This window comes from Phyllostomus hastatus, unplaced genomic scaffold, assembly GCF_019186645.2.
Source record: "Phyllostomus hastatus isolate PE091 unplaced genomic scaffold, TTU_PhHast_1.1 phas_scaffold_93, whole genome shotgun sequence".
Classification (NCBI taxonomy): domain Eukaryota; kingdom Metazoa; phylum Chordata; class Mammalia; order Chiroptera; family Phyllostomidae; genus Phyllostomus; species Phyllostomus hastatus.
The window spans coordinates 45238552-45256841 of record NW_025334042.1 but is presented as its reverse complement, the minus strand read 5'-3'; the positions used below and the strand labels follow the sequence as shown (position 1 = coordinate 45256841).

Genomic DNA, 18290 nt, shown 5'->3' with positions numbered 1-18290 from the left:
CAAGTATTTTTGTGGTTTACCCAAACTGAGGTGCTGTAGAGAGTGTTTGTTCATTTTCAGCACCATGTGATTTCCCACGGTAGGCCTGTCTTATGATTTATTGATCCATTTTACTGTTGACAAATGTTTATTTAGGTGGCTTCCGTTTAAAAGATAATGTTGCTAAGAAGATTCTTGTACATATTTCCTGATGCAGCGTATAAGAATTTCTCTAGGGAGTACACCTAGGAGTGACATTGTTGGGTCATATGGTGTGTACACGTTCAACCAGGTTTCCCACAGTGGTTGTACCAGGGTACACTTCCACCAGCCATGTGTGAGTTCTCTCCAGATTTGGCAGGTGCCCTCTGTTTCCACAGTTTGGGGGTGGGGGCTGGTTGTCACTGCCAGCTGGAGATGGAAGTCCAGGCGTCCCCTAAGCCTGTGCTGACACCACCCTGGTGGGGGCAAGAAAGGGGGACCCAGGGCTCCCTCCTTAGGGAGGGAGGGCAGGCTAGGTGGGCTAGAACTATTAGGGCTGGGTGGGCTAGAACTAGAGGCTCCCCACCTGGCCTTCTCTGACATGACCCTGATGGAGGAGGGAGGGGTGCCGTGTTACCACCGGCAAGGGTGAAAGTCTAGGCTCTACACTTGGCCTTTGCTGTGGGGGTGGGGCCTCAGTTTTATCTGCGTTGTTTGGCTGGACTAGAGCAGTTATTATCTAAAACATTTCTGTCTTGCCAGGCTAAGGGAGCAGCTTTTCCAGGGGCTTTTTGTCTGTACCTGTTGGCATTCCTGGGTTGCCAGCTTCTGCAGCACCTAGTCTGGGATAGCTGAGGCCAAAAAAAACCCCCCAAAAAAACCAGGGGGTCATCACTTTGTCATTCCTTCGGTCTCATAGTCCCTAGCTGGTCTGCCCTCTCACCACCTTCCAGAGTCTTCTTATATTTGTTTTATGTATAAAGTCCAGGGAGTTCAGCTGTATTTAGTGAGGGGAATCGGCAGAACCGTGTCTACTCTCTCTTACCTAGGAACCAAAAGTCTGCCTGATTTTTATGGACCTGCTGGCACTATGCATTCATTCCTTTTTTAACTGGTTTGTGGTAACTTGCTAAGGATTTTTTTACATTGTGTTTATCAGGTGGGGACCTGTCTCCATTGGAGTTGGCCGACGTGAATGGCGATGGCCTGCGTGATGTACTTCTCTCCTTTGTAACTTCGAGGAATGCGAGTGCAGTCGGTAAGAACGCAACTCCTAGAGGCCGCTACAGGAGGTGCCCGTTGATTGGAGGGGCTGGGTGCTCAGCGAAGGCATCTCGAGGGGTGCTGTAGAAGAGGGTCTACATCGGTCACCATGGGCCTGTCATACAAGATAAACCCTATCAGCAGGTTGCTGTGTTTAAGGAAAGCTCATTCAAGAAACCATAAGCCCTATAGCTGGAAGGAACTCTCAGTGGTCAGCAGTCCCGTGAAGAAGCCGAGATCCAGAGAGGAAGTGCCTTGCCCACACACCTGCGGTGCTCACCGTCAGTTCTTGGGTTTCTGGAGTTTCCTCCCAGCCAGTGTTCCATAGCCTCTTGGGTTACACTGAATATTGACGATCCTACCTCTCCACCCCAGCAGAAAGCTTTTGTTCACGTACTAATATATCTTTCACACGTACACCCTGGTTGGGTGTTTTCCTACTACTCCTGTTTACTCCTTTGTCTCTGCTTTCCACTCTGCTCTCTGCTTGGCAAGGCTCACCTGTGTGGGTTATGTCAAGGGTCTCTCTTGCGTGCAGACTTCCAGTTGGGTTTGGCCAGTGGGAAGCACAGGCAAGGAACTGGAGGAGAGGAAGGGAGCCAGGAGAGAGTGTATATTTCTCTGCTCCCTCCATGCTGTGGTTACCTCAGCCTGGCTACGTCCTTGATCCCAGCTCCAGCTCGCAGCTCCTGTCAAGGTAGTCCTCTTACAGAACTTCCTGGATTCCAGTAGTCACTTCCTCCACTGTCCCTCTGGGCCTGGGAACAGTAACAGTTCTGAGGTTTCCCTGTGCCCTAACCACATCTTGTCTCTTTATTAACCCTTTCACAACCTGCCCTAATTGAGTGTGCCGTTTCCTGAGACCCCAGCTATTACACGTGTCACCTGGGAAAAAAAGGGCTGCATCTGTGGCACAGGTCCACGGGGGCTGTGGTTTCTCGCAGGCTCCATTAAAGTGCGTTTGAACTGTAATCTGTAAACTGATATAGCACTTCAAGTTTGAGGCTGAGAATGCCCTGATAAGTACTTTTTAGGTCCATCTAGGTCCATTTTAGAGAATTTTAGGCTGCATGCCTCTCTGATGTTATAAGGAATACCTTTCTGGGGTGTGTGCACTGTACGGAAGCAATTTGGGCATAGGTCTGTTACAGAGAGGACCGCCAGACCAGAAATGGACTTTTATATGAATGACCCTGAGTAATAATTTTTTCTGCATATGGCCAATTAGGTAGCCTTTGAAGTAAACATTTTCCCCATCCACTTTTATATTTAGAGATTTTTTTTTGGTCATTTTGTATTTTGCATACTTGCTACATATCAGGAACTCATGATGACAAGGTCATGGGTCACAAACCAGCCTGATTTGGCCATAGATTGTAAAAAGAGCAACATAGCTAACATATGGTACTTTCTATGTGTTATGCACCACTGTAAGTCCATAACATATATTATGGATGAATTTATCCCTGAGCTCAATCACATGCAGTAGACTAGTATTATTATCCCCTGTTTGCAGATGGGGAAACTGAGACAAGGGAGGCTAAAGAACTTGCTCAATATCTCCAGCTGGTAAATGATAGAGCTGGGCTCCAAATCCTGGGAATCTGGCTGTGGAGAGTTCAAGTTCTTGACCCTTGTATCAAACTGCTGTGCACAAAACTCCAGGCAGTGGGTTCAAAGATCTGTGCTACTGAGCATGAGAAGGATTGTGTTTTTTTAATTTGTTTGTTCTGTTGCTCAGTTCATTCAGTGACTGTGTTTTGAATGCCTGCTGTGTCCTTGCATAGAGCTGTGCTGGCTATATTGAGTGAAACGAAATGAGTGTGGTCTTTTCCTCAGGCAGTCACAGACTGGTGGGGAAGGGATAAACCATTATCATCTAGAAAAAAATGAGTCAGAGAAGTCTGTAGGGCCCTGAGGGAGGAAGCACAATACGTTAATCACAGCATTCCTGGGAAGTCTGGGAGTTGACATTTGTTACCATGATTTGTCACGACGATTTGTCACCTGTATCACTGCTTCTGGAAACCAAGGCTGAAAGAGTGAGCTGCTGCTCCTCCCTTGTCTGTGGGTCGTCTGTTTAATCAGCAGCACTGAGGCACCAGTACCGTGTGCTGGAGGGGGAAAGTGTGTGAGATGGGTCAGCACCCCACACTCAAAGTGAACTTAACGCTGGCACCAGAGAAGGCTATTGTTCTGCTGTGTTAATTAACATAAAATGCAAGGTCCAGCAGAAGTGATGCCTGCTTGAGTGTCATTGGTAGGGTAATAATACGGGTGTCATAATTTTAGTTTTAAGTTGAACATTTCACCTAAAATATCATATAGTATACTTGAGGGTGATATTGTTATGTTACAGAATTACATGCTATGATGTTGTAATAAAAGATTTTGTAATAAAAAAGGGGTCATTATTTGTGTCAGACCCTGGGTTATTCATTGAAGAGGTGAGCTATTCTCTACCAGCTATCCTTGGTCCTAGGTATTAAGTTTTTCCAAGAATTCTGTCCTTACTGGGGCCAAATCAGTTGATTCCAATGAACTCTAAACCAGGAAGACCCACTGATTGTTGCTAAATGTAATCTGCAGGTTTATTTTCTAAAATATTTTTTTCTGCTCTCAGGGATCATTTACTAGTGACAATTGTAATTCAGATATTTTGTTCCCTGCTCTGCAAATATTCTAGTTTAGCCTCACTTTTCTGAGCATACCTTCCCCCCTCCTGTTTTTTTTTGTTATTGTTCTCAATAACTACTTTTCATATTCTTGATTTTTTTGCTACTTTTTTAATTTAGAAAATAATTGGCTGCTACTTATTAGGTGCTTTGTAAGGCACTGAGTGTACAGAAATTAATGCCTTAATGTCTTTGTCCTTAAGGATATCAGTTTTGTGGCACTCAGGTGACAGACACGGAAACAAGTGTGTTGGGAGAGGTGCGAGAGTAGAGTTCCATAAGGCAGCCTGGAGGAGGTCCATGGCTCTTGTCCTGGACGAGAGATGTGTTAGCAGACATGACAGATACTCTGTTTTCAGACCTTGTTGCCAGAAATATGAGAGGGAGCTGAGTACACAGGTGTGGGCGCTGCCTTCCCACCATTTATTTTGGCTTTCTGGCTTCTTGCTCATCTCCATCTCTTATTTTCTCTGCCTCCTTTGCTTTCTTCTCTCTTTTGTGTGCTTTTAGGTGTCTCAAGGCCAACTGCTATTCTCGTGTGCCTTTCGGGGATGAACGGCAGCACACTCTGGTCCAGTCCCCTCCCTGAGGAGGCTCGAGATATTACGTGTTTGGACCTGATGCCAGGAAGCAGGGCCGGGACCATCTGCCTTGTGACAGGGACACACAAGATGTTCAGTGCATTCAACGCGACATCAGGTAAAGATCATTTGCCACAGAAGGTTTCTGCTCCAGTGAGCCCTAATCTCAAATTAGAACACTCTGGTGAGCAACGTACCTTTCCACTCTCTCATGGTGGAAAATCTCACCCACTGCTTTGGAAGGCATTACTGAGGGAGACAACAGAAAGAGGGGTAACAGATTGAGTGCTAGACCCATGGTTTAACCTGAACAGAAACTGCCTTAATGTCTTTGATTTCCAAGTAGCCTCCTTCCTCGGTCATTTTCACGAAAGACAGCTGAGCAGTGTCTCTTTGTATTTGATACATGTAGGGCCCAAGTGTAAACTCGGGCTTTAACTACTTAAAAATATGTCAGTGAAGAAAGCGAGGTTTGTTGATTTGGCCTTTTATCTTCTCATTGCATTCAGACATGCACGACCCGAGGAACGAAAAGGAGTCGCATGTAATGCGGGCTGTCTGCAGAGTCATAAGTGTATTGCAGGTGTGCTCGTTAACACCTTAGACTCAAGTGGAGCTGAATAAATATTTTCCTTCCCAGTTTTAGAGGTTGGAGTTTGGTCATGGGGTACTTCAGAGTAAAAATGATTCAATGGGAGTTAACTTTAGAATTGAGGTCATCTTAAAAATCTATAATTTTTCTACTCATGTGAACACAGGTAAGGAGAGAGAATTAGTCTTCTGGTTGGCTGCCCCAGGGGGTTCCTTAATAGTTGTAATAACCTCTAACTGGTCAATTCCTCTGTCCCAGACAAGGGGGTTCCTCTTGTAACTGAACAAAAATGGGGGTTTGGCTGCCCACTGCCACCAAAAGGCGAATTTGAGAGAAACTGGTGAGAAAGGAAAGATTTTTTATTCAGATGCTGAACAAACTGGGGGAACAGAGGCCTTGCCGTCTCAAAGCTCATCTCTTCCACAAAACCCGACAAAACCCAGCCCTCCTGAGCAAGACCGACACACAAGGCAGTGCGCAGAGTTCCTGCTTCATTTTAAATTGCCCTACTTTGGAGCCCAAGGCGGCTCATAGTGGTCATCCAAGTAGCTTAGCTTGTTCCCAGCTGCTGTCTGGCTTCAGGCTCCTTCCTGGAGGGAGGCTGTGTGTGGAGCTGCTGCTGCCATTGGCCATGCAGCTTCTAGGGCCACAAGTTCTCATGGCTCCTGGGCCAGAGAGCACGGTGAACACACTGGTGAATGCTCCACCAGGTCAGCAGGAGAGACAGAGACTCCCTCCTGGAGGCCATGGGCCATGTGACTGCTGAGGTCACATGGCCCACGGAGAGAACAGGCCAGTGCACTGTCTGAGTGCAGATCCGAACAGCGAGCAATGAGCAAGAGAGTTTCTTTTTCCCCCTGGCCTTATATTAGTTTTGCATGTGGGATGGACCAGGTCCTTTTGAGGAATGATCAATTAACTTCTAAATCTGTGTGTGCTTTGGGTAGGTTCACTTTCCAACCAATCCCTTCTTTCCCCAGGCCAGACTGACGGGCCTGTTTGGTCCAGGACCCCCAGCCCCTGCTGCGCTTCTTTTGCACAGCCTTCCTCCAGTCCCACCCTCAATCTGGTACTGGAACAGGGAGGAGTGCATTTTCCCTCCATCCAATTATCTTGTTGGTCTTGTGAGTGCCTAGTGTAAGAGCCTCTTCATGTTTGCATCATGGCCGATGGTGAAGCTCCCATGGTGCTCTTGTCAGCTCCACACCTCCCATGCCCTGTCCCTGTATGAAGCAAGTTGCCCACCCTCGGGGCCCACTGGCAGAGAACAACTGAACTAAAAGCCTAAGAGACCCCGGGGATGCCGCACAGCCTTTCAGGCAGCACTGAGACGGCCTCAGTGGGAGGGGCAGGGCATCTGTAGCCAGGAGCCGGACTTCCGCATCAGGGGCGGAGTGTTGGAGTGTCTGCAAAGCAGGAGCTCTGGTCAGCACTCATCATGGTCCACACCCAACGTGACCTGGCAGTCTTGCAGAAGTGCTGCGAGACCCAATGTCCTTGTCATGACCCTGGGTGGTTTGCAAAGGTATTGTCTGGCTGCACACCATGCCCTCAGTGTCCCGAGGAGCCTGGCTCAGTGGCTCCCAGGTTCCATACCCATGGCCTAGCTCCATCTCCCCTGGCGACCCCTCCTGTTTCCAACCCTGAGCCCTCTCCCAGGTGTCCAGACAGGCTGTCTATTGGTATCACTCTCTCCTGGAGAGACTTTAGTGCCTCCATTTTACCTAAAAAATCAAGCTGTGACATTATTACATGGATTTGTTAGCTAGATACTTATGGGTTTCAGCTCACACTCCCTGCTCCCTTCTTCCCTGTTTAGTAAGGTAAGAACTAAAGGAAAAAGGAAGTAGGAGTTGCTGTCTGTTGTTTGGCCACTGAGTTTCTTTTTTCTGGCCTGGGGACTTTGCAGCTGCCTCCTCCAGAGGCAGAAAGCCATAATTGTGATCAGCACATCTGTCCTCCCCTAGGGAAGACTCTCTGGACTTTAAACCCGAACTACTTAGCCAACAGTACCCTGGCTGCCCCGGGGGTGGTGCTGCCGGACGTGGATGAAGACGGCGTTCGGGATCTTGTGGTTCTGGCTGTTGGGGAATCACAGGTAGGCTGTATATTCAATGGTCTTTGTTTCTAATAGAGAATCCTTCAACTTTAGCTAGTTTTAGTATTGTTATTATAAATGTGGCTTGAAACCTTTTATTATAAGGGCTTAGATTTAAATAAATTTGCCTTGTGAAATTAAATGGATAAATGATCATTCTGAACCCATTTCCCCGGCAGTCTCACTGTGGCTCCATTGACTACGGCATGGTGGGGCTGTGCCCCCAGGGAGAGCCATGTGTGAAGTTGCCCTATCACTTTGTAGCTTCGTGGCCTTGGGTGAGCCAGGCACCTGCCCGGGCTCAGGCCTCTTTGCATGTACAATGGGAATGTCAGAGCTGTCATATTCAATGTGCCCAGAGTAGTGCCTCTGTGTATGTCTCGTTTTGTTATATTTAACTTTTATTGCAACTATAAAACAAAAGACAGACTGGTAGAAAGTTTATAAAACATATAGAAACAAATATAGAAAAAATTATAAGTTGACAAGAAATAACAAAAATGACCGAAGGAAAGAGAGCTGTGGTTCAGGCTGCGACAACACAGACTTCGATTCTGGTGCAGGTCCTTACCTTCTGCTCCCAAGTCAGGCTTCCCTGGGGCTAATTATCCTCTGCCCAGGTGAGTAACTGTTAGGTGTTTTTTCGCCCTGAATAACGGGATTAGTGAACCTGGTTATCTCAATTTTAAGTTTTTATTCCTGAAGTTTTTCTTGGAGCTTATGTGAAAGTCTCTCTAAGACTTCCTAGTGTGAGTCTGCCAGGGGATGTGTGTGGACGAAACAATTGAACAATTTGGGAAGAATAAATGTTGAAAACTGTGGATACAGATCATTTGGTCTCATTCGATCATTTTAATTTTAATAGACCTTGCGTTTGCTGTTGTGATTTTTGTAATGCATATGTGGAGTGGAGTTGTAAAATCTGCAAGTATTTACTATTTAGAAAACAGAATTAAATCTATCGGTATTTTATGGCTTTCTGCCAAGAGCCCGGTGAACTCTTAAAGTGCCCCCAGCCATGAGTTTGAGGCGCGAGGCCCTAGGACCCCAGGTGAAGCTGGCATTTGTGAGATGAGAGGAAAGGCAGGTGAGGGGAGTGTCGGAAGGCCAGCCAGTTTTAATGACACTTTCCATAAGTGGCCAGTTGGTTTTGAAGCAGACTGAACCAAAATTCTGGAATTATTCACATAGCCTTTTTTATTCTGTCACTGTGAGTAAACATGGGGTCAAGGCAGATTTCCACGGGCACATCCATCAGGCAGCGATTCTCCGAAGGTCCCAAAGTGGGAAGTGTGGGGGGTTTCTTTTTGAAAGAAATTACAGTTAGCAAGACATTGCACAAGTTTATAACCTAGAGCCCAGTGGTGGCTGATGGGGTGACGACGCTTCAGGCCTTTCGAGACCCCCCACAGTGAGGCAGCCTCTCACAGAGGAACGGGCGACCTCGCCTCTGGTCTTCTGTCTCTGCCAGAAAAGGAGCCCAAGTTGCCTCAGAGAATTTACTCATTTGCCCAATAGTGTACAGATATGGAATAGTCTCCATGCTGCCCCCAAAGTGATAGACGGTGCTGAAAAATCTTGGAGAAGCGATGGGTTTAGAGCACTAGCTTTATCTTTATACTGACTGCTTTTGACCTCTACACCAGCAACAGAGAAGCCGAGGCACCTGCTTGCTGTCAGCTACAGACACGGAAGGCTCGTTCTTCGCAAGAAATGAAGTGTATTAGGTCTATTACTTAGAGCGATTGCATCTTGAGATCTGGCTTATGGTGGGGTGGGCTTGGGGCGGCCGACCTGGTGTGGGGCTAGAGGAACTGATCTGGCCTAGAACATCAGTGGGAAGGGGCCTTAAAAGCCACGTGGTTAACCCCTCTGCAGTAAAGATGCCCTTTGCAGGTACCTTAATGAGGGGCTGGGACAGTTGCCTGGGACATTAAAGCATGGCATGCTTTAATTTCTGACACAGTACTCCAGGCTCATTAGCACCTGTTCTCTTCTTGAGTACTTAGGCAGGTGGGAATGTCACTGGTTTGTGAAGCAGTCCATTTGATTTTTGGTCAGGTCTAGAAAATTCTGTCATTGATGAGAAATCTTCCTTCTCATAGCTCCCATTCATTGTTCAGGGTCAGCCCCATTGAGCTACTCTGAATGGATCTAATCTTCTTTCTACATGGAAGACCTTTGTCCGTTAACCTTGTCCCACTAAGCCTGCTACTCTAAAGGCTAAATATTCCCAGTTTCTCATACTGTTCCTCATGCTACATGGAGTCCAGGCCTCTCTTCTTTGATTTCCTTCCCTTCGTGCTCTAGTTTGTCCATATCTCTTTCAAAACGCTCTTCTATTTCTAGTATCAGTTTTGGTGACATAAGGAAATTGTTACTTCTTTTGATATAGACCCTGTATTTCTATTAGTGCAGCCAAAGATTGTGATAGCCTTTCTAAGATTCAGTTTTTGCCCATACTCAGTTAAAACATCCACATCTTTTAATTAATCAATTAACTAATGTACCAATTTCTTCCAGATTTTGACACATCTTATAGCCTAAGACTTTTTTGAATTTTGAGTTTGTCATAGAGCATATTAGCTATCTCTCTCAGTGTTTTGATAAGCTTCGATTCTGTTCATTCAAGTCTTTGATAGGAATGATGGTAGGATTGGGACAAAAGCAGACTGCTGCGACATCCCAATAAAAATCTCCCTCTGGATTGTCATGGACTCCTTCTCTGGAAAATCACTTGTCTTTATCTTGTCCATAAGAACTCAGGATGGTAAACTTTGTCAGAATCCTTACTGAAGTCACAGTATCAATACATTCCTTGTATTTCCCAGCCAGCCACTCTTTCCAAGAGAAAACCCTCTCGGGCAGGGGTTGGCAAACTATGGTCTGCATGCTAGATTTGTCCTATTGCTTGTTTTCGTAAATAAAGTTTTATTGGAACACAAGCCTATTCATTTATGTATGACCAATGGCCACTTTTACACTACAGCGGTAGAGTAGTTACTACAGAAACTGTTGGCTGGCACACCTATTGGCTAACATATTTACCATCTGGCCTTTCACAGAAAATGTTTGCTGTCTTTGCTTCAGAGTAGGTTGAGAGTGGCCAGGCCAGACATGTACTGTTTTGATGGGAGATCAGTGTCTGCATTGATATTTGTTGGGACCACTAAATTACTGGATATTTCTGGGTATGAGAATAGAGGCCCAGGGATCAGCTGCCTTGTGTTTAGCTCTGGGCTACAATTCTGGGCTCAGGTGACTGTTCATCAGCCACAGCTGTGCTTCAGAGCAACTGCCTGAGCTGCAGTAAAGATGCCCTTTGCAGGTACCTTAATGAGGGGCTGGGACAGTTGCCTCTTTTTCTTATTTAGAGGGAAATAAAGTAAAGCAGGTTTGGCTTGGTGCTTTCCAATGCTGGAAAGTCTTTCTGAACCAACCCTTAGCTAACAAGGAAGCAATGACTGAGTAGAGAAACAATTTGATTAGGAAATGATAGGGTTTCTATTGACTGGATGCCCTTCTTTCAATTCTTCAGCAAGATTTGTGCTTTCTGCTGGTCGCTGGCCGGACAGGGAGTCCAGTAGGCCGACCTGTGAAGTACAGCATTGTGGGAGAGGGGAATCTGATCGGTCCTCAGGTTTACATCACCGCAAATGGAGCTGTCTACATCCTGTTTGGATTTGGTAAGAAGCAAGGCTGGTTTCTGCCACTGCTCCCCACTGCTGTATGTATGTGATCAGGTGTCTTTTGGGAGACAGGGTGAAGGCTCGGGAATTGCTGACACCAGCCCTTTCCTTCCTTCCTATAGTGGGGACTGCTCCCTGCCCCCACCCACTGCAGGTTATTAATTCTGCTTTCCCTTGCTGCCTTCTGTGAAGAGAAGACTCTTTGTTTAGCATCTGCTGAATCACTTCCTGGTTCACTCCGTGTTGGACCAGTCTGGGTGGGCTGTGTTAGACAGGCCCTCGTCCTGGGAGAGTTCTATCAAATTCAACTTCTCAGTGTTGGCTCTTCCTGTGGTGCTAGGAAATATCCAAGCTGTCGCCCTGCGGGACATTTTTGTTCAGGCCCAAAATCGGGACAGCTCACCACCTTCTCTGCAGATAGAAGAGCCGGAGTGGGAGAAGCGAAGATCTGTCAACCTGTCTGAACTGATTGACATTTACAGGTAGGGCCTTGTCATTGGGGTCTCCCAAGCTGTCATGTGCCATGGAGTCTCTGAGTTTGGTTGGGCTGATGAATGTGTGGGCAGAGTTTTGGGAAGAAACAGCGATAGCCTTAATATGCCATTTTCTGGTCTGGTTAACGTGAGTGAGAAATTTTCTTTTCTTGATAATATGATGTGTTGATGTCCACGTGTTAGTGACTGTGATGTGTGTTGTGGTCCCTTTGCACGCAGATTGCAAGGAGGAATATTTGTTTAGGTTCTGAGTCGGTGGGGCAGGGCGAGGCTGGAGGGCTTCCAGGTAGGGAGACAGAATTACTTAAAATAACTGTCTGTAACACTGTGCTGAAGTGTCTGCCCTACTCTTCCTGCATTGTTCTCTAAGTTGAAGAATCATGTTGGCAGAAGCGAGGCTAGTCATCCATGAAATCTTATTTTTTGTTCTTGTTTATTTCTTAACTAATAGTATGTAATTTATCTGTCACATGCAGTGGATTTTACCCACTTACCCCTAAACCTGAGTAATAATTGTCTTCATTATTTTAATACTGGAAGTTTCAAATCATTTTCTAGCATTTTCTGAGGCAGTATCATGCTCCAGTGAATCTGGCAGACGTGGTATAAAATAGTTCCAGTCGTACAGAGAAGCGATTTGATAAAGCGTGTACCAGGAGTTGCTGTCCAAGCTTACTGACACTTTCAGGACTCCTGTCCAGGTCTCCGTCCCCCTCCCCTGTTCTTTTTGGCTCTGTTTTCTTTCATGGAGTATCTAGCGTGAGAGGCATGTGGCACTTCTGTGAGTTCCTTACGAGCTTGCATGAATTTTCTAGGGATCCTTGGTTTCTAAAGGTCAGGAAAATGATACTCAGCTGGAAGGACAGACTTCCCCCAGGTGGGAGGTGAATACTGGAGTCTATACAGACATACACCAAGAGAGAAAGTCCAAGCCTGTGGGTCAGGAAACTCACTTAAGTGGGAGACTAACTGTTGGTCTTGGTGATTCAGTGATGGTGTTGAGCAGTTCCAGATGGTGAAGGCACCAGATTCCAACGGCAGCAGCCTCCTGATCACTACCCGACAGGCCCTGGTCCTGCTTCGGGGGCAGACTCTCACACCGTACTGGACTTTGAGACTTCAAGGCCTACGCAGGTTTGCAGTGGGCTCCTTCTGCTGTTTGGACCCACTTTCTCATGTATAAAAACTGCCCGGAACAATTGTTTGCTATCTGGACCTGAGGCAGAAGGGAGGGAAAGAGTTCATTGTTTTCCTCTTTTCCTTATTCACTGTCCATCACTTACTTTCTTCTCCTTTGTAGCCAGCCTACTCCTGGGTATTTCACTGACGATCGGGTGTTAGACTTCCTTCTGCAGACGGAGGATGGAGTTGGGATGAAAAAGGTAAAACCTCGGGACTCAAATCAATCAAAACTTACATAAACTATAATTTGTGTGCAGCCCTGTGCGAGGCATTGAGAGAAGTAAAAACAACCTAAAAATTTGGTCCCTTCCTCTAGTATGACTCAAAGTCCAGCAGAGTGGATGAAATGAAAACTTAAATTCATGCTAAAATCTGCAGCATTGGGAGCTTTTCTAGCTAACCTTCTTCCCTCACAGGGCCACCTTCTCCTGGGCCCTAACTTACGGCTGGGCCACTGGAGCCTTGCTGACACCTCTGGGTGGGGAAAGGCAGGCATGAATAACTCTCCCTTTTCAGTACACACCGTCCACATCTGAGATTTTCAGAGAAGGCAGGATATCCAGGGTAGCTGCGTTGTTAGAGAGGGCTTTCTGGAAGAGGGAATGCTGAGCGGGGTCTTGAAAGTTGAACTGTATTTCTGTGAGGGGGGGTGGGTGGGGCAGCATGCTGGGGCTGGAACCCAAGACCAGAGGCCCAAGACAGAGCGGTATGGGGTGTGGTGGGGCCCCAGGACACTGACTAGTGCCTTCTGATATTACATGAGGTTGCATATTATGAGGATATAATGGCTGGGCAGACAATTTTCATTTCTTCAACATTACAAGCAGAATTAGAGTTTTTAAAATTTCGTTTTGATAATTGACTGAGCTTTTTGGTTTGTTTTTACTGTAAAATATGTAACTATATATTGCGTACTGTTCCCTGAAAGAGAATTCAACACACAGTTAATCATCAGCTCTGATGTGTGCCAAATTCTGTGCCGGATACCCAGGTGCTGTCCATGGAGACTCGGCCAGAAGATGAGGCCACAGGCCATAGCTCGTAGTCACTGGGGTGCCCATTGGCACACAGCTCCGCCACATCGTGGTCAGTGCTATAAGGAGGCGCACAGTGCCACTGGAATGTGGAGAGCAGATCGAGTGAAGGGAGTCACGAGACACTTCGTGTTGTTCAGGGGTCAGATGTGCAGAGTCATGGGCGCAGAGAAGAGGTTTGCAGAGCGGACAGACAAGGATGGGGTGAGGGGCATTCCCGCCAGAGACCAGGATGAGCTTAGCTGACGGAGGGCCGTGAAGGCGAGGCTGCAGAATTTGGATGAGGTGTGGGTGTAGCAGGTTATTTGGTCACTCGCAGAGGACAGATCCTGTGATATAAGAGTCACTTCAGGGAGAGTCTTCTAGCAGTGCCGTCCAGGAGAGAAACAATGTCTGATTGTCTTTCAAAGGAATTTCAGGTAGAGATTGGAATTTTCATTGGCATTCCTGGCAGGGTTGGGGGAGAAGTGTAGGTATAGTAGGTTGGTTGAGGGCTGAGATGCTGAGGGTTAGGACTTGGGTTCTAATCCTGGCTCCACTACTTGGTGAGGTTGGGCACATCAGATAACTTCACCTACTGCATGCAGCTTCCGCATCCATAAGACAGGGCACAACACTGCCTACTACCTTCAGAAGGTTATTGTGACAGTTAAATGAAATAATAAGCGTGACTGGATAAGATTGTTTAGTGCAATGTCTTTAGACTTGTTTTCTTCCCAGGACTGTCAGAAGGAATCCTGGACTGCTAGCCTGCTCCCTCTGTGACTGCTCAGAGGGGTTTGTCTCAGAGGGGTGGTTCTGAGGCCTGTGTGAGGCAGAGTCTGAGCGTGGGCGGAGAAGGGCAGGACTGGAGAGGCTGGAAGAGTAGGGCAGGGATTGTAGACAGAGGTGCAGTCCTTTCACACACTGGAGAGCAGAGACACGGGGGAGAAAGACACGGGGGCTGGAGGGAGACCGGGGAGTTCCTGGGGGGTTTTGTCAGACAGGCTGTGAGGAGTTTGGGGTGAAAGGAGATATAAATGCTGCCGAGGATAATGCACTCAGTTTCTTTAATTATCCTTTGAGAGATCCAACAAAGGAGCAGATTTTCTCTTAATTTGTTTTTTGCCTGTTTACACTGTGGTCTTTTTTTTTTTAAAGATTTTTTTTTTAAGATTTTATTTATTTTTAGAGAAGGGAGAGAGAGAGAGAGAGAGAGAGAGAGAGAGAGGGGGAGAGAGAGAGAGAGAAGGAGAGAAACATCAATGTGCGGTTGCTGAGGGCCACGGCCTGCAACCCAGGTATGTGGCCTGACTGGGAATCGAACCTGTGACACTTTGGTTCGCAGCCCATGCTCAGTCCACTGAGCTACACCAGCCAGGACAGACTGTGGTCTTTTAAATTTGAGACTACCCTTGGGCTGAGCTACATATGCCATGATACCCTCAGTCAAACACAGACAGCTCTTAGCCCAGAGTGTGGGAGTGGGCATTGCTGCGGGGGGAGGGGGGTGGCAGGGATGAGGCGCTGCTCCTGGCATCTGGTTTCAGCACCACCACTGCGGACTGGCTCTCTGTCCAAGGGCAACTCCGAGCAATCTAGGTTACCGCCCATCTCTGAGCCTTCATTTTCTCGTCTGTGAAATGAGAGGTGGACTAGATGCTTTATACTATCCCCTTCCCACCTGAGAATTCTGTGGTCCTCTGAAGTCTATGGAGTGGGAATAAGGGCTGGAGAAAGTTGGGTCCTGGTTCTTAGTTGTTACTAAAAAGCTTTCTGAACACCTGATTTGTTCACATCTAATAAGGTCAACCTGTTAATACATGTTACTTGGATCTCTGTGTGTGTGGTGTTTACTTGGCCTGCGGCCCTGCGGAGGATGGGCTGTACCCACTGTCTTCTCTTTACAGATAATGGTGGTGGACGGGCACTCCGGCTCCGTTGCTTGGAATCACAGTGTTCCCTGTCAGATGAAACACACGCCAACCACCTCAGCAGTTACTTCAGACCAGAAGTCTGTCTTCCTCTTTTGGGCTGAGGGGCTGTTGGCCGCATCTCCCAGTTCCGTGAGTGAGCCTGGGAGGGTCCCTTTGCCACTTTGTCAGATGGCAGCTCCCCTGCGGGGCTGACTGGCTCTGGAGGTTTTATCAGATCAGCCACACTTCCAAGTGGTTATGGGTGGAACAAAGCAGCCTTCGAGTGGGCAGAGCAGGAAACTCTTCCCCCTGAGCTCTGCTTAGCGCCTGTACCTTTCTGCCAAGCGGTGTGAAAGCCGACAGCAGCCCCTGGGCTACTGGCTACAGCAGTGCAAAGCTCGATGAAGGGCAGAGCGTCCTCTCGAGACCCTAGGGACACATTTGCAGGTGCTTCACGGGTGCCGCCGCTGTTGAAGAGGAAATGTTATGACTGGTCTGGAATGGGCCGGAAAGGTTTCATGCAGGGCGAGCCTGGGCTTTGAGAAGCGTTTTCTAACTTGTGGTTTGATGAAGTTAGTGATTAGTCAGTGTTTTGAACTCTTTGAAATATGTCTCTTGTATCTGCGAGTTTCTCTCTCCTTGTAATTGGGGTCAGGTCTTAGCATCTGAGAGGAATGAGTAAACTCCATGGTCTCCTCTGCCCTCTTCATCCAAGGGCCATTGCGTGCGGGAATGCAGAGTGACCTTTGCTTTTCCTTTTTGCTTCTCCTCGTCAGGATGTCATCCTAGGAACAGAGCCATCCAGCCTTCACCACCTTTACCTCCTGCATCCAGCATTCCCCTCCATTCTTCTGGATCTGGCCAATGCCACGGGCACAGTCACAGCCTCAGAGGGTGAGTCCTGGCGACGGTGGGAGTCCGTGCTGGCTGAGTGTGAGAACACCACTGTCCCAGCAAGGGACAGAGGTGTGCTTTCAGGTGACAGCAGGGGGTGTGCTGAGCCACTTTTGTTTTCCCTGGTGTCCCCGGTGCCCCGGCCCATTGGCAGAGCGTTCTCTTGGGAAGAACACCAGGCTCAGCGGGTGAGGACCCGTACCCTTGATACCCTTGAAATCTGCGGCATGCTGAGGGGAAAGTGCGGTCCCATTCCTGAAGGCTTCTAAGGGGCGATGACTCATGCGTCATGCACTCAGCAGGTGTTTGTTGAGCATCAGTGGTGTGCCAGGCACAGCACCAGGGGCTGTGAATACAAATAAGAATAGTCTCTTGACCCTGTAGGAGCTTGAGGCTTAGAATGTTTTCTGAGGGCATTGGTTTAGGACACTTCCCTTTGGCCAGTAAAAGGAAACATGCCCATTGCATAGACATGGCAGAAATGTCAAAGGAAACAAGAAAAATGGCCCATACTCTGACCACTCAGCACTGCTATTAACATTGAGGAAGTATTCTTCTACTTTATGTATGTATCTAAAAAATACCACATAGCAAAGTTGGGATCCTGTATTAGGGACCTTGTAATTCTGGAAACCTGAAACCCTGGGAACTCAGCCACTGCTGCCTGCTAGGTGGGAAGTGTCCGGTGGGCCCGGCCTCACAGGTGCTTTGCCTCAGGCTGGCCGTGGGGATCTGCTGTTCCTGCCGGGAGAGTTTGGGGAACACCAGACCAGCATGGTCCTTTTCATCTTTCCACATTCTCTTGCCATTCAAAGACTTGCTCTCTCCTTACAAACTTATTTGCCTTAAAGTTGAAGCTAATGCTTTCTCAGTTTTTTGGGAACATGTAGCACGCCTACCCACTGGCTTTGTGTGCGGTGCGGGGCCAGGGATGTCAGCTTGCAGAGCCCCGTGATTGGGTCTAAATGAACTATTCAATATCAGCATAAAATATTGTCATTTGGTGAACATTTAATAGTGGTAATTAAGAATCAAGACCGTTTTTATTACAACACCTGTTTTAAAGATGAGGCAAAATAAACACTAGGGTAACAGCCTATGTGACCACATACCGACAGTCTAGAAATTCTAGTCGTGCCCACTTGTCACCATAGCTGGCATAGCCTCTGGCTTCCTGATCTGGAGCTTTCTTAGAAACAGCTTCAGAGAAGAAATGGTACAAAGACCCAGAAGAATGCACTGCTATGCTGGCACCCAGTCCTTCACCGCCGTGCACCGACAGTTGAGCTCAGTGCCTTGCATCTGTTGGGTGCTCAGTAAACTTCTTATATGAATTATGAAGGAGTAAATGAACTAATGAATCTAGTTGCTGAACCAAACCACTGTACTGTTAGTGGAAGTCTTCTGTCCTTATTAGCTGTTCTTGTTTTTGTCCTTCCTCAGTTGGAATTAACGACCTCTGGAAAGATGCCTTTTATGTTACCAGGACAACGGGGCCAAGCTCCAAAGGCCACCCAGCACCCCTGGTGGTCAGCAAGCTTAGTCTACGGTGGGCACTGATGGAGGGCCAGATGGTCCAGCTAAAGGAGACCACCCCCAAAATTGGCCGTGGGGAGCTGCGAAGATTCCTCTCTCGAATCAAGTTTGTTGATTCTCCCTCACAGGTGAATAGCTCTGACACAAATATTTGGTTACTATTGAGGGTTTATGACAAATTCTACCAACTCCAACATTGTTCTTTAGAAGAGAGAGAGAGAGAAAGCCTTTTTGAGTAGCCACATATCAAGAACCAGTTGTTTAGGACTGGCGCTATTTTCTAAGGGTGCTGCATCACCACTGAGAAACAGTACTCAGTTCCTTTCAGCTGGAAATGTGGTGCTGTCTCCCTTAGGGGACATTGGAAAGGTGGGGTCATGGTTTTCATCGCACCCG

The 18290-nt window shown here is 47.4% G+C and overlaps 1 protein-coding gene across 2 annotated transcripts in view; it reads left to right on the top strand.

Moving 5' to 3' along the window:
• FAM234B (family with sequence similarity 234 member B) overlaps positions 1–18290 on the top strand; it is a 32213-nt gene that overhangs the window by 11099 nt on the left and 2824 nt on the right. For both annotated transcript variants that reach the window (XM_045829707.1, XM_045829709.1), the window contains exons 3-12: positions 1121–1219; positions 4410–4598; positions 7040–7170; positions 10709–10856; positions 11200–11341; positions 12344–12487; positions 12654–12735; positions 15459–15614; positions 16241–16358; positions 17802–18022. In XM_045829707.1, the coding sequence (XP_045685663.1) occupies positions 1121–1219; positions 4410–4598; positions 7040–7170; positions 10709–10856; positions 11200–11341; positions 12344–12487; positions 12654–12735; positions 15459–15614; positions 16241–16358; positions 17802–18022 (1430 nt within the window). The remainder of the gene's footprint in view (positions 1–1120; positions 1220–4409; positions 4599–7039; positions 7171–10708; positions 10857–11199; positions 11342–12343; positions 12488–12653; positions 12736–15458; positions 15615–16240; positions 16359–17801; positions 18023–18290) is intronic.